Source organism: Branchiostoma floridae, chromosome 1 (assembly GCF_000003815.2).
Source record: "Branchiostoma floridae strain S238N-H82 chromosome 1, Bfl_VNyyK, whole genome shotgun sequence".
NCBI classification, from domain to species: Eukaryota; Metazoa; Chordata; class Leptocardii; order Amphioxiformes; family Branchiostomatidae; genus Branchiostoma; species Branchiostoma floridae.
Window position 1 is genome coordinate 9921901 of NC_049979.1, and position 23029 is coordinate 9944929.

General features: G+C 44.0%; 1 protein-coding gene across 1 annotated transcript in view; it reads left to right on the forward strand.

Annotated features, from left to right (window-relative positions):
• LOC118430021 (potassium voltage-gated channel protein Shal-like) overlaps positions 1–21353 on the forward strand; it is a 24383-nt gene extending 3030 nt beyond the window's left edge. The window contains exon 2 of the mRNA XM_035840723.1: positions 18483–21353. Within this exon, the coding sequence (XP_035696616.1) occupies positions 18720–19958 (1239 nt within the window). The 5' untranslated portion in view covers positions 18483–18719 and the 3' untranslated portion in view covers positions 19959–21353. The remainder of the gene's footprint in view (positions 1–18482) is intronic.
• Positions 21354–23029: the final 1676 nt, after the last annotated feature.

Sequence of the window (23029 nt, forward strand, 5' to 3'; positions counted from 1 at the left end):
AGTACATCAAAGTAGGTGTCTGCTTCATCTTCGAGCGACCGTAATGATACTGAGGTACCGCTGCGTAAGCTTGCGGGCTGAATTGGGATTTCACATCAATCTCTTAAGATGAAGAATGTACTATATTGGGGAATGCGGCACTTTTAGTAAAAAAGGTCAATGACCTATAAGGAAGGTGTAATAAACACAGTATGATTGCGTGACGACGGGTCTTTCTTCCTAGGTACTACTAGCACCGGCATTTTTGCCGAATACCATTTTCTTTTTAATCAGAGCTGAGCAAGCCATCGATTCTGCGTTGTTAATGTGTAGTTCTGGACAATCTGGTACTTCACAGACGATCCCTTGTTGTTAGTAGAGTCCCTTTTAAAGTCGCAGGAAATGTGACTTGTTAGATACTGCTGTTGGTTGCCTCTCATATTCACGAGTGTGTTTTGTCGTCGATAAATTGAGCAAGTGAACATAAGATGTTGGCAAACATTTGAGAAGACTGCATCTACCATTGGAGAAGCAGACAGCAAACAGACTCGGCGCCGAAACAGATGGCGACCATTTAGGCGAAATGATGTTTGTCCATCCATCCTAAGCCACGCTGGAGAAGTAGTGGGCTTACAAGCACCTCCTGTGGCGTGTGGCAGGAGGCAGAGCTTTGTAGGGTCGTGCCTCTTCTTCTGGCAGTACGATTCATCATTTCTGGGCCTCGTTTGTCGGAAGCGTTTCCCCACGAAAGCTCCCGGCAGGAACTTATCTCCAAGCAGATGTAACATTCGGGCTTCTTTTGATGTTTTGGGCGCATGTACAAGTACGTTTTCCGGGAGGGCTATGCTGTTTGACAGATATCCGACTGACACGGGTACCTGTAAAAAAGTGCGCCTTCCGGAAACACAAATTGTGCTCCAAACAAGCCCGACTGCTAACGTTACATCTGCTTGAAGATTAAGGATGGATCAGTGAAGTCATAAATGAATGACTGACAGTAACCTAATCAGTCACCCTGATCTCATCAAAATGATTTCATTAAAGTCGCCCAATCAAATCACTATTCTTTATTTTTTGAACGATACGTTTCAGGAAAATGAAAATAACTGCAGTACACGTGAAGACAAACTGCGTCTTTGTGCTCCAAGAATAAACACGCACGAGTTTGCATCAAATTAGAAAATGAATTAGAACAGAAAGCGTCTAAACATTCATACATGACATGTAAGATCATGTAAATCTGTTTTTCATATGTAGGTATATATAAGCCTCCTATTGTCTGACCTGATTCGAATTCTTCTCTCGTCTCTTCTATTTTCTTAAAATGATCGAAGCTGTGTGTAGATCAGGCTTGACAATGGAGCTGTATAGATGTGAACATAACTTATCTGCTACATGTTCATGGAGTATATTCTTTGACAGAGTTACCCATTCGGACCGTACAAGAAAGCGCTATAGACCCTACACACTGGACGTGTGTGTTATACGCGTGGAAAGGATATGGAATATGTCGGTGTGGACCATACGGCACTTTTTAGATACAAAGCGAGCCATGTTATAAAGCGAGCCACGTTTCCAATCCGGCGCCCGACCGGACAGTTTGCGGGAACGAAAAATAAAGACAACAAAACCAGAAAGACGAAAAAATAGTTATGAGCCTAAGTGTAGTGTATTTTCGTGATGTGTCCTTTTGCCAACCGGTCCCGGTTTGGAAATGTTACCCTGACATTGAATGTACCCAGCGGTTAGGCCATAGTACTTCCCATTCTGCAAGAAAAGGCAGCATAGTTTAGATATGTAAACGGAAAGGTTAAAGGAAAGCAATTATACCACAACACATTACAATGCACATCTTATATGGTTTATCTGATAACAATTATCCTCACATCCCCCTGAGTACACCCCAATGGGCGCTCTCGCCACTTATGAGCTATCGGTGACATTGACGGTCATGGTCAGGGATATGTTCGAGTCTTCAGATTCCCAGAGTAATTCTGCTGCCGTTTGATCGTCACAGATGACCGAATTCTGAACTCGTTAATTACACGGATGTAATGGGGCTATAACAGGGGCTCCATAAACACCGTTCATAGGATGAATGGTCATGGAGTCAAGAACATGTTTTACAGCCAAAACTACCCAAAATGACCTACCACTAACGGGGATCAATAAGATCCGGCCTATGCCATGTGAACAGGTGGTAAAAGGAAAAAATCATCTAAGGGACCACTTAAACGGTCACATTGGCCAGGTGGTCTATATGTACAGATGGTCAGCGTTCAAAGTAAATGTTTCCAAGTGCGTTTTGGTCGTGTTCCCTCCGGACCAGTCTTGATGTATTAGTTGTGTTGTTTTATAGTCAGACACAGATCCACTATCTGAGGAAACAAACGACGTGTGCCTTTATTCTTTTATCTCCTCGCCTGTTTCCTCGGTCCATTCGTGTCTTGCAATCTCCGCACATATTCCCCGATGTACCATCTTCTCCTTATTGCTTCACTTCCTATCTATTTCTTCTCATCTTAACGGATTCTTCAAGGTCAGAGGAAGAAACTGTGGTGTACACGTGACTTTCAAGGACTCAGATGGCCATTTGAAGCGGGCAAATCGCTTATCAATGAAATGATGAAATGAGAAGATGTTTAACCGGCCTAAAGGTAGAACATAAACCGGCATGTAGTCATGCCACGTCTTTTCCGTTAATTTCTAATTACATTTCTGCCAAAGGTAGATTGATGTGTCCAAGTCTTCAGCAGACGGTGTTGGGTCCGACCTTTGAAGAAGTGTCCAGGGCTGTGGAAGTCGGCAGGTCCACACTGACAGGTCCAATAGGTCAAGTCTTATTCCATCATCACGCCTGTAATTATAACGGAAGCAGCTTCACGTGTGAAATGGCCGTGACGAAATCGACCCGAGAGGTGGCCAGCGGATGTTACTGCCTTCTTATGAAATCTGGCATTTCATTAGAGTTTTGAGAACTGGCCTCTCGGGGTACCCAGTTGGTAGGGGATGCTTTAATATGCTGCGGGATTTGGGACAGTCTGTGTACATATACTAGCGCAACCACCCAACCAAAGACATGGCAATATCACATTAAAATCTCTGAGGCAAGGCATGATAAGTGCAACCAGAAGCTGCCCTGGTTTTTCATATCAGTTTCAGTATAAGTGCCTTCGTAACCTGCTCATGCAACAATCCATCCGTTCTCTTCAGCATTAGAAACCACAATATGTCGTTTGCAAATAATGTAGACCTGCGAAACTATCCCTACGCCTCAAGCTTTACAAGACGAATGTAATATGAACAAACAGTACTTAGTCAAACCTCCACACATGGGGATGGAACTGTTCCTTCGGCGTTGCTAATCATAGAAGTACATGGCACGATCTACCCGTCTCTCGTGCCTCTGATTCTCAATCAGAGAGACAACCGTTTTAGTCTTATCTTCCACGCCATATAGAATTAGTTTCCTTGCGAGTATCTCAATGCAATCAAGAATTGAGACTAGAAATCTACGAATGAACAGACGCGGTTCCATAGTCTTGTGCGATTCCCCTGGGCATGGATCCGGGCAAGGCTCATTTTCCACCTTATCGCGCGCCGTTAATAGTGTTGTACTTTGTGTTTCTGTGCCATGATGAAACAAAGCAATAATACTGAGATATGGTAACGGCGTGCCTAATGATAAGACCAAGAACTGAAACTACTTAACGTTTATGCAATAGAGACTGTAAATGTAATCGTTCTCTGCATGCATGAAAGCGACCGTCGGAAGTAAAAAATTTGTATCTCACAATTTTGACCATTTGTGTCATTGTACATCACATTCTTCAAAGCTGTTATTGCTGAATACACTGCCGAATTTTTAGGTTTCTGGAGAACATCTGATATATACTTTCCAACGTGTTTTTCTATCAATACATTGTAGTAGGCCTAGAATAGGGTGTGTCAGATAAACCTCAAACAAACTAGAATGTCAGTGCCGAATACTTTTTCTTGATAAAAGTTTTGAGGAGCAAGATTGTCCCCACATAAAGTTATTACTATTGAAGCATGCAACAAATAGAAGGTGGAGCATAACTGTCGGGTCCACCATCGGTCACATGATCTGGCCGTCTGTGAGCCTTTTGATCCGTGCTGTTTAACGTCCGTTGCAAGTGAGACCAAAATGAACGAATGTAAGGTCAATCCGATACCCCCGGTTCTGGGCAATGGTCTCAAACTGCTTCGGTATGCCAATTATGTTAGATATTTCACCCAGAATGCGACAGCCGCTGAAGGCAAAACAACAGGTTCCAATTTCAGATTTCTCATTAACAACATAGCGGTTCTCTCGGGCGCTCTACTCCCTGGAGCACAGATTCGACATGTTTGGGTGAAAATTGGTTACCAGCCATGATTGATTTGAACTTTGTTAAATGTTTATGTCATCATAACTATATTACAATGGGACCACTTCGGAAGACAATAAATGTTGTTTTATTGTGATGTTAGTTTTAAAGCTTATGTGTGTTTCTGTGTAAGATTGTCAAAACCTTAATCTGTTCAGGATTGCCAATGAATTCTACTATATTCCGATTCAGCAGAGATTCTGTAAGTCAGCAAATAATTGGATTTTGTTGATTTACAACAGTCACCATTTCACAACATTACACGTACGTACGTGGCCATAAATGACAGGTACAATAAAGACATGCCAAGTTTACTGCCCTACGGCCATACCAAATATCATAAATATCATACTGGTGATTAGGCAAACGCTATGACGATGTTCTGCTGCAGGGAAGTCGAAGGAGAGGTAAAACAGCTATCTGCAAGCAGACTCTCTCTTTTAATCAGCTGTCGCTTTTCTATTTCCCGTGAGACAGTTTCCCCTCTCCCTTGCCGCTTGTTTAAATACGGCTATCTTAACTCAGCCAGCATAAAACCTCTGCGTTTATTAGGACGGCTTGACAACTGCCTTTTAGTGGTACCCTTCAAGCGTTTTATTGCTTTTTAAATTCCTTTTTGTCTGCCAATGTCTATAGCGCCAGACATCCCTACTCAGCACATCAGCTTTTATGCCAATTTCGGCTATGGTCGTCAATTTGATTGGTCATAAACTGGAAATAAAGACGCGTTCTGTCAAACATTGATTGTGGTCAAAGGATGACTTCATAAAATTGTATTGTGTTTAGATGCGCCAAAAAGTAATTACTCAAGCAACCGGATATGGTTTTGGAAACGGTCAGTAGTTTTTGTCAGTGACACTTGTGTTTATCTGGCTATACCTCAGCTATGCCACTAGTGACTTGCACAGTGACTTGCCCGGTGCCTATGCGCTGTTACTGCCAATAGGCTTAGTACAAAGGGGTAGATAACGTTTGTGCAATTCGTTCATTTTGAGTTATTCTGGTTCAGTGTTTTAATGCACTCCGGTCGATTCCAAACATATCCTGTGACTAATTAAGGCACGCAAAAGATCTTAGCTATTTGCAGCACGTCACCGGAACGTACTGCGCCTGCGCGAAAAGTATAGACATGCTAAACCTTGCTAAACCCCCGGTTTACTAAAGGGCCGCATTTAAGAAAGTACGTGCGTATATAAGGGTAAAATCCCGTGTACGTTTTACATGAAACCATGTCTCTAACATATACTATGCAACAAGCGGAATTTCAATGCAACGTTGACCAAACCAAGCCCCAAAACACCAGGGTTCGCGCAGGCGCAGTACGTTCCGGTGACGTGCTGCTATTTGCTAAACTGGGAGTCCTCTAATAGAAAAACCAACCATGGAAAACTCTATTCATTACTACAACCATGATTTATAGTCGTACTTGCACAGATATCGAGCGTTTTGCAGGCTCCGTCCAGCTGTGCCCAGCCGTGTAAGTTGCTGTCGTAGGCAATACGGGGACGACGTGTGTTGGAGATGGATGTTTCTTGGTTCACAGCGTCCAAATTATGTTTGTATCGTTGGAAATGGCGCGGCATCGCCTACCACCTGGTGAAGGTGCCCAGAGCAGGTCTATTTGCGGTGGGAGAGTGGTTGATTTATCGTCCGCCCTGCCGCAGCCTGCACACCGTTAGGGGACGGCCAGCTGGGCGGGTGAAACATTTGTCGGCAGCCGATAGTTTATAGGTGACCTACAACTCGATTATTTGCACACTGCCGACAATGGTGATGAATTGGCTGACATGGACAGCCAATTTATCTAGTTCCATGTGCCTAAGGAATTGCTGTAGTGTGCCCGTGTCTTCGCGAGTGTGGCAGTAATCCTTTTCCTTCAGAAGTCCTCAACAACATTCTTCATGAGTGTAATAGCAGAGTTGCTCAGATAGATTTTGTACTGCTTTTCAGCGATTGGAAACTGATCAGATATAGATTAAAAAGATGAATTACGTCAGGTTATATACGAAGGTCTTTGTTTTCTTCCCCCAAAAAGAAGGAATGTAATTTTTAAATAACAGACTGATACAGAGTTTCTGCCAGACTCAATAGGTTGCTGAATAAACAGTTGAAACTGGCCAGAAAGACTAAATAACACACCACGGCCACAAGAGTTCATGTTGCAACCTATGGTCTGCTTTCCCCACTGGTATATCATTTAGTCAATTTGGCCAATTTCTATTTCATTTTCTACAATATTCCTGCAACCGTTGGAGTCTTGTAAATACTTGAAACCCTGTCGACCGCTCCATGCTCCCTCTTGCTGCGTTATTTCGTGCGGGTATTGACCTGCGTGCGGGCCCAACACAGAGGCATTGTCGCCAGTGTTGGGGTGACATACGACGTGACAAGGTAACGTTAGATATGTTTAACGTTTAGTTTGGTGAACGTACGTCAGCGTATACCTATAATGTTATCTGTGTGAATTGAACCATACTTTATATATCAATGACTTGACAAGCATTTGTAAAGCAAGTAGATAGACAAATGTTGTGGAATAATTCAAGCAACCGGATAAGGTTGTATCAAGAGTCATATGTTTCAGTTCGCATCTACACTCTTTCATCAGTGACTAAGAATAATTCTGAAGACAAGTATAACTCGTATATAAATGTAGATATCTGTATCTGTATCTATATAGCCGGTATAACCGCCCTTCAGCGTAACACACCAACTTCGCAGGCACGCGGCGCGGCAGTAGCTGGTTATATCACACTGAACTACCTGTCACACCTAACATCTACAAATTCTTTTTTAAACTATCCAACAAACAAAGATACTCCTGCTGTGCTTGGTGCTAACAAATTCCACCCCATGATAATTCTGGGAAAATATGATTTTTTGAACACATCAATCCCAGGTTGGTACTTGAAGGCATGACGATTACTTATTTCTCTTCAAGCTGGTATTAAATACTTATTATTCGGTACGTCCATCAGTTTGTTGGTCATTTTGTACACAGTCTGGAGATTTTCCTTATGTCTTCAAGTGCCATCTACTGCAGGCCTTTATCATTTTGGCATCCCTGTTGTACGTGTTTGTGCAGAATCTTGCAGCATGATTCAGTACCCTTTCCAGTTTATCTTTGTCTTTCTTTGTATACGTGTCCCATACTGGTGCCGCAAATTCAAAGTTCGGTCTTACCAGTGACGTGTATGCAAGTGATTTTACCCTGGCTGGGCATACCTACAAGTTGAGTTTGATCACTCACAATGTCTGTTTCGCTTACGTTGCTGTTATTTTGTACACGCAGTTTGTCAGGTATGAGTGGAGTTTTGTCATTGTTCGTGTCTGACCACAGAACTGGTAAGGGGTTACATATGGAGTTCGTTTGTTCGCTATATGCCTTTTCCTCTTCCAGGGTGTTCAGATCTTTTGAAGAAGTTGTCAATGACTTGAGTTTTGAGATTTGTCTGCTGACTTATAGAAATCGAGTATTACTAGGTCCACCTGTGGATGAAAGAGTTGGAAATATTGCTACTAGACTGACGTCGAAGTACAAGTACAAATTTACCGCTGTGACCTCAATCGGTCATGTCTAACCCACGGGCTTTCTTGTGGCAACAGATGTTAGAGTTAAGAAAGTCTTTTGGGCCAAGTCAATATTTTGGTGTTAAACATAGAGCCTGAACAATGCCACACAGCACCCACGGGATGGAATGGCACCAAAATTTGCTTTCTCGTGTCATTTTTCTTCTACTTCGACAAAGCTTCAGATGTACGGTAGGTTGACGTTTTCTGGGAGCGTTGCCAGCGTCCTGTAATTTTCCATGTACCGCGCCATAATTACTGGTCCTACAGTGTTGGTCTGACGCTAAGAAAAGATCAAATTAAAAGTGACCGACAAAAGTAGGGTGATGAAAGCTAATGATGTCGTTTGACTATGTTCAAAACGTTAGTAAATGTTAGCGGCTAGAGTCTACAAAGCATTTGTAAGATAATCCTGAGATGCCACAGATAGTATGGTAGTATATGGACTCGAGGAAATGAGAGTTAAAGGACGTCTAGTGCTCAAAAGGATCCAGTGGATTTAGCTCCGAGCCAGGTAGGGTCTAAAGGAGGGTCGGGGATCAACTCTATCACCCGTCGTTGATGCACCATAATCTTCCTGCATGAAAAATGTGCTTTCTATGGATAACTTACTGGATGCATTGACATTTCTCTGGTTCTTTATGCCTTAGTGTTTTTATACTTCAGCCTTACACATGGACAAATGCCAGCTTAACGACTTAACAGCCCATATGTATCGTGCCTGATAATCCCCTGCTGTATCAGACACGCCTGCTTACCGTGACCATCCTTGGTGATGGATTCTGATACCCAGGCGCCTGTCTTTGTGCGTGAACTTCAGACGACATCAACTGACGACGCTACCGTATTAAGTTGCTAAACTCCTCTTTAGACTTCGAAGAAGGAAATCAAAAGGGATGACTAGTGAGGGATACATCTATGGCACCGCAATGTCTGTTAGATAGAGAAACTGAATCACAAGTAATGAGTTAGTTTTTCTTTTCTAAATATCAAAAGGAATCACTTTTGACTTTGACATCTAACGGAAAAAAGCATTGAGTGCGTTTGTCATGATCATGAGCTCATACTCAATTCTTGATTTCAGAATTGTCTTCGCTTGCAGTCCCGCAAACTTTGTACCAGTATCAGGTAAAGTCAGACAGGTCCAACTGATATCATTCTTGATCACGGTAGCTGTAATTATGCTGAGATAGATCTCTATAGCTAATTAGAAAGAATGGTTTTACGTGTCCATCGCTCAGCTACAGACTGTGAGCTCATTTACGTCTTTGGACACTGATAGACGATTTGGCCAAAGATGAATGAACTGAACACTGAAACATACCGCAGCTCTAAATCAAGGAATGAAAGATTTTCTTTCGAACCGCTAACAAAAATATCAAACGACAGGTTTTTGTGACTTATTTTGCCCCATAAGCATCATCCCAGTAAGTTTCAGGCAGAACCTAGATCAGTCTCAGTGTTATACTATTTTTTCTTCTTTAGTACTTTAATCTCTACCTTGTCGTCTACATAGATTATTGAATGCCACAATGATCAAGCTTAAAACTCTGACACTGTACTGCACCCTACATCTGCTTGGCGATCACGCCCAGAGCTCGAGCGCAATGACGTTGATTCCGTCACCAGACCAACTGCACTACAGTCTGCACAGAGAGAACTGCAGCGGTAGATGACGCCTGGCGGGGCACAGTTGTGTGGACTCCGCAGCGGTTCAGCGTGCAAATTGCTCTTTCATAATCCGATAGCAGGGGCGGCGGAACAAAGCTTCGCACAAGCAAATCTGTCATGCCGAGTTACCTGGTAACGCAGACAGACCTGGCGGCGCGGTGAGAGAAAACAGGGACGACGCGACTCATCTCTCCGTGCGTGGTTTGGACGGAACAGCTTTTGGTTCTCCGCACTTTGAAGATATCTCGGACTACGAGCGGTTTGAGACAGGCAAGTCTACTCTTCATTACATTTGGAGCTGAGAAAATACCTGACTGTTAGGAATTGTTAACCCCCTCCCGCTGAATGTCTTCCTGTCTCCTGTGGTGGAACTACTTGCCAACATGACACGTTAGGTCGGTGGTGGCATTCAACGTGTTCTGTGCGCAACACTGGCCGTGTAGAAACCAAGTCTAGTGGCTAGAGTTGTCAGCCGTTTGGGAAACACGTTCATTGTTCGACCGGCCTTCTTGATCAGTCGTGTGCACAAAGGATTGATAGACTGCGCCAGGCAAAGCTGATCGCCGTAAGTGTTAAACCTATTTTTATTCTACCAAACCTACTTCGTCTGTCTTTGCTTGCCTCAACTGTTGAACTTTGTGTTACCCACCTCAGTGACGAAACCGAAATTTCGTCTCAGTCGTGAAGAGTCGATGGTGTGTAGGTTTCGTAGCACAGCGGGGAGGTGAGTTCCAAAGCTTCATGAGAAAAACTTACAGGCCAAACCTGTGCTATCACTCGTGAGTTAACCACTGCAAATCTGTGCCCTAAGGACGCGCTTAACACATATTTGATTACCAGTCAGCTATTTCTTGCACTTCGCTGTTGCAACAGCAACTTGTTAGATATATCATTACGGTACGTGCTATACTCTGGGTTTCAGCCTCACAAATGCAGCTCGGCAAAGTGGTTTTGGTCACGCACAAATCTCGCTTAGGCATTAGGTTTTTCATGAAGACATTTGGTGCCATATTTTCATTATTTGCAAATTTGCACGTTTTCTGTATCACATATTCCGTAGCAGTGTGCTCATCCAGGAGTCAGAATATATATTTGGTTGAATTTATGGATGTTTAAATCTTTAAATAGCCCAGTTAATTGTGCATCCCCGCAACAATCGATGGGGTTTGATAATGGTAATGAATCTGTCATTGCTGCCGCGAATGCGCGGGGTCGCCTCGAATCACCCGACATCATTCTTCTACCTGTCCAGGTGACGGCGCCTTGAAAGGCTTTCTGAAAGTGATGGAATGTTTGTGACAGTGTTTTGTCGGTGCACTATTGTCGGGGAACAATGAGAAGACGACAGTGACATTTTGAATCCGGTTTGTACTTTGTGTGGAGTGATTGCTTACACGTAACGGAACCATTGTTCGGGTATGGAGAAGTAGTTACAGAACAGTAACCTTAAGAATCAGTGGCGCCCAGCTTACAAGGTTAGCAGTGAAAACATACAAGACGGTAAATACTGTAGAGTAATAGTTTGTGCGGTCTTTCATATGAGCAAGCTAGCGCTAGGAGTTCAGACAAAAGAGCATGGCATAAGGACTGATGTGACAGTTGCAATGCATTTCGGATGTGGAAATGTACTTTCCATATTCGGTCATTAGACCGGTGTCTAGAAACAGCATTGGGGGGTTGGCAGAGTACCCTGCTGGGTAGAGCTTTTAAACTTGCCTTCAGGGCCTAGTTTAGTAGGGGAGATTAGCCCATATTCCAGCGCACATTCATCTAAAAGTGCTCTCCTTGTGGGTACAATTACGAGGGAATGAGACCGTATAGGATTTGGCCCCGTGAAAATGCCAGTATGGGGCCTATTACAACAGCTCCAATACGTCAGCAGCCCGATGAAGAAAGATGTACCAGTCCATAACGACTGGGCGTGTTTCATCAGAATGAACATGGATCACTGTGTAGCAATAAAACTTATCCAAATTGCTGATCCCACAGATCGCTTCAGCCCTGCAATTAAGACACATCCAACCTACCATAGACGTGCGTTTTCCCTATGCTATGATACTTCTGAAAACTAAGACGAATCGCCGATTTCCTGTGGCAATGTTTTAAAACTCTTTCTCTGATTCTCCCGGAATCTTCATGTTTATATTGCTTTTGGGCGTTCCGATTTGATAGGTCATTTATTACTTTATCAAAACTAGGTCTATAACAGAAAGTCTTACAATCCTTGAGTACGACAAGTACCCAATCGTCTTTTTGAATGTGAACCATTACCAAATGTCCACATGGGCCTGACTGAGCTATTTGGGATTTAAAACATCAACTCCAGAGCCATAATTGTTTTCAAGCCAGTTGTGAGTTGAGACCGGCGTGTCTTCGTGCGGAGGATTCAAACAACAAGTCCTGTACCTGCGCACGTGTTATTTCATCAGAACTTCAAAATTGCCTTTGGGATTTTTCCCTTGCTGTTTTATGAATATGATTCATCTACCATGTTCTACAGTGGGTCACTATAGTGTTTGTTTGCAACTGCTCCGCTGCGAGATCTTCAAAAAGAAAAACCTAATGGGTTTGTAGTAGCTCTAATACAAAACAGTCTGCTACCTACTTCTGACTGACTACATACAGACTAATCATTAAGCAGATTTTTGTGACATTCACGGGAGCATGAAAATAGTAAAAGGTAAACTACTAAAAAGAAGCCCTAGATATCGCAAAAACAACAGCTGCGGGTGTAAACCATTAAGACTGAATCGGATTCTACATCCTGTTGCGTCCATTCTTCTGATGTGTAATCTCATTAAGTTAAGGGCTGCAAAGTATATCACTGTACAGTTGGATCTACTCGCACCTGGATGGACCCCTTCTCTGGACGATAGGGGTGGATGCTTCTCTTACATGCTCGATTTGTGGCTCTCCTCAAACCCGGGACCCTCATCTGTCATCCCATCCGCAGGATGTCCCTTACCGAACCTGGTCCCTTCTTAGTCCCTTCTCGAAGTTCAATGTCACCTGCGGGGAGTAAGGTAATTCGTGTTAAGTGCCTTTCTTCAGAGCACGTCATCGGGCATGACAGGGGATAGAAACACGCTGACGATTACGCCTCTGCGACGCCCTTGGCGCATTAAACCCCTTTTACAGTGGTTCATTTATTTTCATAAGCCGACTCACCCTCTGCAACCTCTTGAGGCAAGATCCGTTTCAGCAAGTGTGCTCAGACGGAAAACCACAGCTTGAACTGTGGGTGATATCTTGTCCTTCCACTATAAAGTGTTAGTGTTAACGCCATATATGGGCATCATACTTTGGTAAGTACATATAATGCCTAATGTTTATGTGAAATTATACAAATTAATCATAGTACTTGAGTTTAATGCTTCACAAGAAATTCCAAAACGCTAAGAGTGCCTACTTCCCAGCTATATATTTATGGCATAGTCACATTTGTAAATTGAACAAAAGAAAGTTCTGCGAAGTTCTCAGGCTTATGCTGTTTCTCCTAATAGTTGTCAATAAACTACTTAAGTACTCGCAAGTTCACTAGGCCATGAACACGTAGGTCAACTACCTGTTAGTAACCTGTGACGTCTCAGGACAAAGTCTACCACTGCTTGTTTTTACTACTATGTACAGACACGCACGTGGCGATAAATCTTTAATGTTGTCATGAGAGGCTGAAACACAATGACAGCTAGTATGCAAAGCCACTATACAAAGTTAACTGCCTAGCCTCTTTGTCCTTTCCGTAGATATTTGCGAAGAGAACGAACGAAACTCGGCAGCTACATTAGGTTTGGATACCAGGATAAATCATATAGCCTGTTTCTAACGTCATATGCTGGAACTCGAGCCTTTCAAGTTTCTTCATCATTATATCTTTGTCAAAAAAAATCCTGTCCACAAAGGTTTTTCACCTCTGGCGGTCATCTACCAGTCTGCTCAGTTGGACCATCGTTGTTTCCTGACCACTCTTATCAGCATCACATAAAAGCTACGTTTGATAGTGTCTGCTAATAGGTAAAACAGTCATGGATGCACTTTTGGAAGTTCTTCTGCAACCATTAAAAGATATTTCCACGATCGGGATTGGTTTATATTGATTGATTTATACTCGATCGTCTCTATAAAAACATCAAGAGATCCCAATTGGAATGCAGTCGCTGTCAGAAATCTGTTGTTACTGTGGCGCCGTTATTGTCATTGTCAAATGGAATGCACGGAAAGTGCTTGTTGTAAGTTTGGGTAAGGCAATGGCTAAAAAATGGGCAATCCCTTGTGTGAATATAAGACTTGTTGCGCGGGCAGTGATACGATCTTGACATTCAAAACAAACGCACTATTCAGTATTCTCACGTCACTACGCGACCCGCCTGCAGCACAGCAGGTATACATGGTATTCTGTTTCCCCACAGCCGGAGTCCTGACCCAGTACCCCATGTTTTCATTCATCATCAAAACTTGCTATTTTCATATCCCTCGCCGTTTGTGACATATCACCGGCACTAATACTAGACTGCCCGTAATAGTGTTCAGACATCTCTCCCCGCGGACTGGTAGGTGTAGACGCTTCTTACGCCTAGCCTCCAGCAGAACTTTGCGAAGATTTAGCTCCGTTTGCCTGCTGCACCCTTCCAGCTAGAGCAATTTCCCGGCACCCTGTGAATCGGAGGTAGTTAAAGTGTCACACCGCCGCTCGTAAAACCTGTATCTATGGTATAGAAGATTCGTAAATCATGGTCCTCATATTGCATGGTATGATCCCCTGGCTGCTTCTGGAAAAGTGATGTGAAGAACTGGTGACCATCCCACACAGGCCTGCATCTACCGAGAGTGACGACTGAGATTTGCACAAAAGTAACGCCGCCGTTCAGAGCAATGTAATTGATTGATGACTAAGTAAATGCCGATGCGAACACACTTGTTGGATCTCCGTGGAGGTGGCGGAATTATGCCACATAGTATTGGAAACATCGGATGACTTGGTGTTGATTTACAACAGAAAGGTGCTTCAATGACAACATGCTTCGAATTCAAAGAAAAGAGAAAGTAAGCCATTCTCGTGTCTCCACATAAATAATACACTGAAATGTATATATCTATCACATGTTGAGCACATATTGCTAACATTTTGGTGCCTATCCAAGTAAGTTCTGTCTTCTATACTCACGAAAGTCGATATTTCACAATGGCTACTTAGAGGGTTTGCAATTGCCTTGTTGAAGATCAAAAGTGATCGCGTGAATGATATATGACTGTGTGTAGAGTGCTCTACTTGTGTAAATGTGTGCCAGCGCGCGTGCCACAGTGCATCGTCACATTAAGGTCTCTGGTTTTGTACATTATAGCGACTCTGAAGTGCCATTTACGCTGCTAGCGTATGTCGAACTGTGGCCTTATTCTCCACACACAATTGCTTTTCACACTCGTAACCGGTGCGTACATGTGCCCTCTTCACACGTCACACCCGTCATGTCTACCCAACTCAACCCAACGCAGACTTCAACGTCCATTAGCTCTGTCCGTGGTGCTGAAATCTGTGTGACGATGATGGAAATGGAGCAATCCGCGGAGCCACGTCCTCCATGGTAGATAAAAGCTTTGTTCCGCTCACCGGGATGCATTAGCCTCTGTCCGGTATCACCAGGGTGTGCTCTGCATGGTGACCCCGCGTCATCGCAAGCACTTTCACTAGAAATGTCGTGACGTGTGGTAATGAATCCATATTAGACCGCGTCAGCACTTAAGCCGCTTCATTTCAAAATCAGCATATCCTACTTCACATATCAGATAAGCAAACTCATGTCTAACTGGGGATATTCTAAAACATAAATGGGTCTTATTTTTTTTATTTCGGTGGTTGACATGAATAAAGACTGGTCTTGGAGAATGTCTAAAATCAATGCGGTCTCTGTATAAGCTTGGGAGATCATTTCCGGACGTTTCGAGTGACATTCATCACTTTTCTTTAGCATCGCTAGAATGAACTGACAGAATGAGTCGACACAAGTACTGTACATGTTTTTGCAACAGGAAAAACGGTTGAACATCAACGGTCTTGGAGAATATTCGGAAGAACGAATGGACATTTAAGCGTTATCGTGTCTCCCGTCCTGATGCATGTGTCATAACGCGTCAACCAGCCATCCAAAAACATTAACAAGAAGTCACAAAACAACCGTTTCCTTCAGCTATCTTTCCCCACAGGCTTAGGCAGACTGCTGACCACACGGACACGGACATTTTGTCACATTCACTCGTACTATTTTCATGTTTACCTCGCCTGTGCACCACGGGTACGATTCATGACCACAACTTCAATGAGAAAAAGATAACGCTTATGGCGCTCACGCTGACAAAGTGACTGTCAAGGAGGGGGTCGTTTCCATCTAGAGTCACAAGATAGGCTCTTCATGTATGGTTGACTTCTTACTACTTCTATGGAGCAACATTATTATCTTGATAAATACAGCACATGCGCTGGCGTAAGTGGGAAACATTTTTAGGATGAAAACAGCAAATGCAGACCAGTTGCTTACTTTTCACCACTTTCTCATCAAGACCTGTTGTGGAAACATGCAAAAGCAGACCTTTTACCAGAGTAAACTGCTTGTCATATCTATGGTCCTCCTCTTCAATGCTGAGCCAGCATATTTATTTATGGCAAATACTCGTATTTCACAAGGACGTTATATCCTTGTATTTCAGGGAAACTTCGTAACCCTTTCCTTTATCAACTCACTTGTTGCATTTCTGCACATCATCTATGTTCCCAGAAACACATGTGATTCGAAATACATGGAAACTAACTCCCTCATGTCTTATTGCTGTTTTTGAGCCCACAACACCGCATACAGTAATGCGTTCATCAGATTTAGTCAGTCATATGAGCGGGTCCTTTGGTTGCCATATCCCTCTGTCCCAAATGTGCATCCATCCGTTTAAGTGATATAGGAAACCGTTATCCCTACATTATCGCCTTGGATTGTGTTGATGTGATTGATGGATTCGTTGCAAGCAGCAGTCCCTTTACTTCTAATAAGGTTAATGACCTGATGATGAGTCAGATGAGATATCTTGCTGTGGGAGAACTTTGCTGCTGGAGGCTGTACAAGAAGCACTAGTCAGGCGGTCTCACGGGTGGTAATGAATTTGCGGCACATAAAATGCATTTCCATCCTCTATTGACCGATTTCCCGGGAGTAACGACTTTTAGGGAGACTTCTAGCGAGCCTTCTTTGAAGAAATATTGAACGATCGAAAAAACTTAATGTGCTCGGAGGGAAATTTCAATTACTTTCTTTGAGCTAAAGGAAGTTCATTTCAGCGCACACAGAACGGGGCGGACCCCTTGGGCACCCCGGTTTCCGAGGCCTTCTTCCTGTTTGCGTCTTGGATAACTCACGCAAATAAACGTCGATTTTGGGGGGAGGGGGAAGCGCGTTTCATGCCAGTCTGACGCCGTTCAAGTTTCGTCAGTGCTCTAATCATTTGGGCACGTTTTAACAAGTTGTGGAACGGCACCAGCTGCAGGACTGTTATTCATTCTGTATCTGTACTGTACTGTACTACAAGCTAACAGTACAGCCGCTAGGCTCGTCGTCGATGTCGTTTCTGTTGTGCTTTATCCTAATCTCTCCCCCCTCTCTATCTATCTAATCTCCCCCCCCCTCTCTATCTATCTCATCAGGACCACGTGCGAATCTTCTTAAAAACAGACGCATTTTATCCGAACCTCTTCCTGCTTCACGTGACAAAACGTCTTGCATGCGTGATATCCAACTGATGTCCAAGATGGTGGCGTATGGAGAAAAAAGTGTTACGCGCCGAAATAAAGCGTAGAGAAAGAGTAGCTCACAGGCTATCAATTATATGGCTTTGTAATCCTGACATGTGAACCGATCCCCAGATATATTTCTCAGTCATATTCCTGATACTTTCTTGGGCAGAAACACTAGGAAATATTCTTCCTTCCTCCCGACGCCGGCATTTTGGATAGCACCCCGCTCCCCTGCCTACATGTCACAGAAATTTGCATGATATGTTTTTGTAAGATTCGTACCTTTTTGCAGTGTGCTTCTTGGGTTTTCTTAATATTCCTTCGTTTCTTCAAAAGGCCTTTTTTTCTTGAGATTCGCTCTCTTTTGCATAATGCATCCTGCGTTTTTCGTAAAATCCGTACAAATGCTTAGGTACTCCGACCTGGTGGTCTCCGTGCCTTTCTGAATTTACGACTTAGACAGTTTGGAACCGCAGGTGGCCCCATATCATAGTCGAACGCGCTCGCAATGATGAATATTCACTATTGTGTGCCGGCAATGGCAGATTGTAATACTGTCAAGATTGACCTTAATGATGTTGTAGTCATCTGAAGATTTATACAGCCAGATGGTGATATTATTAACGATGGTAATAACACAAATGTATTATCTACTCCATAATGGACAAATAGTTCTAGATTTTCAATCATTGTTGTGGTGCGCAATTTGTCTTTTGCATATTAAATATTGCTTAACCTGGGCGTGAGGTTCACCTGTTTTTCAAACCACACAGTTCGGTTCAGACATGCCGCCTGGAGAATCAACTTTGTTTGCGATTAAGATGCACTCTTTGAGCAACGCAAACCGCTGGGTATGAACTCCGTGTCCTCAGGAAACAGTAACTTGTCGAAAACGATCTCTTACCTGTACGTTTTCTATTAGTTCGTCCGTTTGTGAGGACCATTCAGTACCTAGTTGTGGCACTCAGTACTTTACAGAAAGGGGTCGCTACCCCTCTCCCCTTAACGCACTCGATGCTCAATATTTGCTCGTTTAAGTAATTTGTTGAATATCTAATAATGATGATAGTAATAAAGAATGTTTGTATTTTCCCCAGGCCCTGCCAGACGACACCCACTTCCATCCTTCTCCACATGATTGGTTCAGCTGATGCCTTCTGGTCCCTTCTTCACGGCTTCGCGAGGCGTGCAGCCCAGAGGTGGTGAGGGGAGAAAACACTTCTTCATGCTCCACAGAATGTCAGGATACTAAGAAGAGAGGTGCTGCCCATGGAGAAATCCGCACGTCGTTGCTAAACCTTGAGTTCGATGAGGACTCCCGGGCGGTGGTCTACATGTCCACACGGACGGCATGCGAAGACGTCCGGCTGGTCTTCAACGTGAACGGCGTGAGGTTCGAGGCTTGGAAGAGCGTGCTGGAGCGACATCCCGAAACTCTCCTGGGCGGAGAGGAGAAGGAAGAGTTTTACAACATCTTCACAGGGGAGTACATGTTCGAGGATCAGGACCCCGACCTGTTTAGATACATCCTGAGTTACTACAGGACCGACAAGCTGCACTTCCCGCCTACCGGCTGTGTGCGGAGTTACAACCAGCAGCTGTCCTTCTTCGGCATCATGCCGGAGCTGATCGACGACTGCTGCTACGAACACTGGCGGCAGAAAAACTCCAGAGAGCTGACCCGGTCTAAGCTGAAGAGACCGGGAGAGTTGGCCTTGAACGGCGTGCTGGACAGAACGTGTCGGATGAAGGTGAACGATCTGCTGCAGGTTGCTGTCCGGAACCAGACGGCGACGGACGTGCTGAGGTACCTGGGCTGCTACTTCGTGCTGTCGGCGGTCATCTGTACCATTTTGGAGTCGCTGCAGGCCACGGAGAACAAACGGTTCCGGGAGATGTACTCCTGGGTTTTTGACGTGGTTGATCCGTTCTTCACAGCGATATTCTCGGCGGAGTACCTTCTGAGGGTGTTACTGGCACAGAGCTCCCTCCAGTTTGTACGGAGTGTCACCGGGGTCATTGACCTTTTCGTCATCCTGTCGTACATCTTAAATTTCCTGCGGGGTGTAAACAGCACAGTAAGATCCATCCTATCTCTGACTCGCATTTTCCGTACCCTCAAGATTCTGCAGTACGCAAAGGTGTCGCACGGCGTCCGCTGCTTGTACCACACGCTGAGCACCCTTGCCGGAGAGTTGGTGTACCTGATGTTCGGCATTGCCCTCGTCAGCGTGACATTTGCGACTATATTTTACTACTTCGAAAAGCAGGTTCCCAACTCGAGCTATAACAGCATCCCGTCGTCCTTCTGGTTCACCATAGTGACGATGACCACGCTGGGGTACGGGGACCTCATCCCCATGACCCCGCAGGGAAAGCTGCTGGCCGGCGTCTGCGCGCTGGCGGGGGTCATCCTCATGAGCGTGCCGGTCACCATCATCGTCACCACGTTCAACAGGTACTACAGATCCGCCGCCTGGAAGGGAAACGACGCGGGAGAAGGGGACGATGATGATTCAGCGGAACCTTTCAACGTGTCAATGCCCAAAAGAATACCGGATTCCGCACGCTAAGATAAGAGAGTCTCTGGGACAGGAGCTGTATATCATAAAACAACTGTAGAACTGAAAGTTAATCCATGTTGGTACAGATTTATGTTATAGAAACACGAATCAACTTTGTTAGAACACAAAATTAACTCACCCAAATTTCAAAAACATGTGCAAAGCATTTTGTGTTTGTTTGTTTGATCATTTCTTTGTTGTTCTGTGTTGGCAAAGTTGATTCGCTTTTCTATGATTGTAAAACTGAACTGTAAAAGGGGAAAGCGTTGTAACGTACGTCCACACACCTGATCGTCACTGGGTAGCAGAGTGATGTTGAAGCAGCCTCAGGTCAATGGGGGCTAGTTTGGGAGTGTTTAAGTTGAATCATATAGAACTGATCACGTCATGGCACATTCGGCATAAGATCGGTTGGCGACAGAAAATGAGGAGATTTTTGGACAGTCAAAAAGTGTTGTATAGCTGTCTTGTGACGGAAACGGCTGTCGTTGATCCTTGTCATTGGATGTTTCTTGAACAGTCTCGTTAAAACAATGATACAAAAAAGTACGATGAATTTGATCGAACTTAAGATGAACAAATCCTCTGGAGAGAATGTATCCCCCGTTAGATTTTGTTGCATACGGTATGTGAGTCTCTTTTCTGTGAAAAGATTCTCTGTAAAATGCAACAGTTTCACCGTGTAAGAGCCCCATGATGATGAAAGCTCAGTCCATCATAGATCCCCAGAGCCGTTTACATGATGAATGATAAGGTCGTTCACACCTCCGCGTGTGCATGGGTGGCGGAATTGTGGGTAATATGTCAAAGGTGAAGGCCCCTGAGACATGAACAAACCGAGACAATTATAGTCGAGACGAGAACTGTTTACAAGTCAGGGGCCTACACCATTGACATATTACATATAGCTCTTGTTGCTGCACATGCGCAGTCAGAAGTGTGAACGAGCTTGTAACAAAGACGACTAACAGTTGTACGAGATACAATAGGGCCCATTTTGAACAGGTTCAATTACGACAGTAAATAGTTTCATCAGATTAGGAAATCACTGGGTTTAAGGTTCTTTGTACACAACCAATATCAATAAAGACCAAACCCGACTAGTACTGCCCGTCACAATAAGCAGTTCAACCAATGAAAGGATGGAAGCCAACGAGAGATTGGTTGCATGTCCGTCAGATATTTGCAATGTCATATAAAGCTATTTGATCCTGTGTGTGTTTTTTTCGTATACGTTTTACAAGACAGTGGTGGGGCTATGGGAGCTATCTATCACCTGCTAACGTTAGCACCAGTCAGTAGTGCCCCGAGGACGAGCGCAGACCTACTGCTGAATTAACGTTGAACCGCAGTAACGCTGGTTCACCTTTGTCCGCGGGTAACCTATATCAGTTGTATTCAGGAACAGGGTATTTACGTAATTTAGGGATAACATGTCCACGGACGGTGGTTTCAAACTGAAATATTCTGATAATATTTTAATTTGAAACCACCGTCCGTCGACATGATATCTCTGAATGCCCTGTTCTTTACTCGCTCACTCTCATCCTTGGCCTAATGGTCATTGAGGTGACAGGAGGTGTGCTCTCCATCTGGCCCTGTCTGCGGCAACATCCGCGGCTGTGTACATGTATCCTAGAATACAACGAATATGGGGGATAGAGACGAACTGGCTTTGCTATTGGTCGTGTACTTCATACCCAGCTTTCATTGCCATTGCTGGGTAGGTAACATCATGCCGTGACACGTGGGGCTGTGGTAAAGGTTTATCCCTGCCCATTGATGTTACACTGTCAGAAGTAGTACGGCATCTGTGTGGACGGATCCGATGACTAAAATCGTCTGTTTTGTTTGTTTCGCTGATGGTCGTGCACGACGCGTTTCAGTTATAGTTATAGTTTCTATCAGCATTATCTCTTGTGTGTGCTAGTATCGTGAAACCTCAGGCAATCTTTGTTTGTTTGCTTAATTGTATTGTCATTTCTTTGCTTTTTGTCTTAAAGTAATCTTAGCAAGTAAGAAAAGGGTACAATAAGGACATGATAAGAATATTTTTGAACGATTTTACCTGGCAGTGAGCGCTGATGGCTGATAGCTGATGATGATAATGATGATCAGTGCACATGAAAATAAAACCAATCAAGCACGTGAACCTTGCGTTGTCTTTCTTTGAAGATTCAGAGCATAGTCAAACCTGTCCTACTAACCACCTGGCGACCTGGTACAACCTGGCCGCTCTGATCACGTTCTTAATTTGCGGTCCCTTGTCATTATTATGGTACAGGTCCAAGCACCAACAATCACGTCTATACTGGGCCCCTGTCTACCAAGACCATTTCCTTCTAGTCACTTGAATGGGCACTTCAGGCAGGCTCGACTGTTGTCATCCTCTGGTCTGATCTTCAAACCAGGGAGCATATACCATGTAATGCTACCTAAGCAATATTAGAGCGTAAGAAGTGGAAATATTCTGGATGAGGCAATCTGTATAATATTGACATCTACTGCACTATATTCCCACATTTAAGTCATTATCTGATACTTTGAACAGCTAAAACGGCACAGAAGCAAGCTACACGAGGCTAAAACTGAAATTAGGCCCTTATCCGGCCTGTAACCGATAAAGGTCCGGCATTCTTGCGGCACAGTGGCATCGAAGTTTCGCTCCTTGAATCTCGGTATGGACAAGACCAGTTGTTAAATCTTATTATGAAGAAACGTGCCCCAAAATTGACTCTGATAATTGAAGCTCTACAGCCCTGAGTCAGGCTGATGTTGCTAAGTTTGCTTTTAGCTTTATCACGTCAATGCATTTTCTTTATTCTCCTGTCGATTCGACAGATGAGCAGGCAGACAGGCATTTACCTGTTTACCTGACCTGCACATGACTTTGTAATGAATTTGTATGGTGAAGGAGCCCCCCAGGGTGTGCAATTCCTTCTCCGCCCTCTCGTCTACTGGAGCACTAAGTCCCACAGGGACAGAACTGTATGACACGTGTGAGACGGCTTCAGCAGATGCAGCTTTGTTGTTCGGAGTATCCGTCTCCTAGGAGGACTTCCGACCAAGGATGTAAGGGG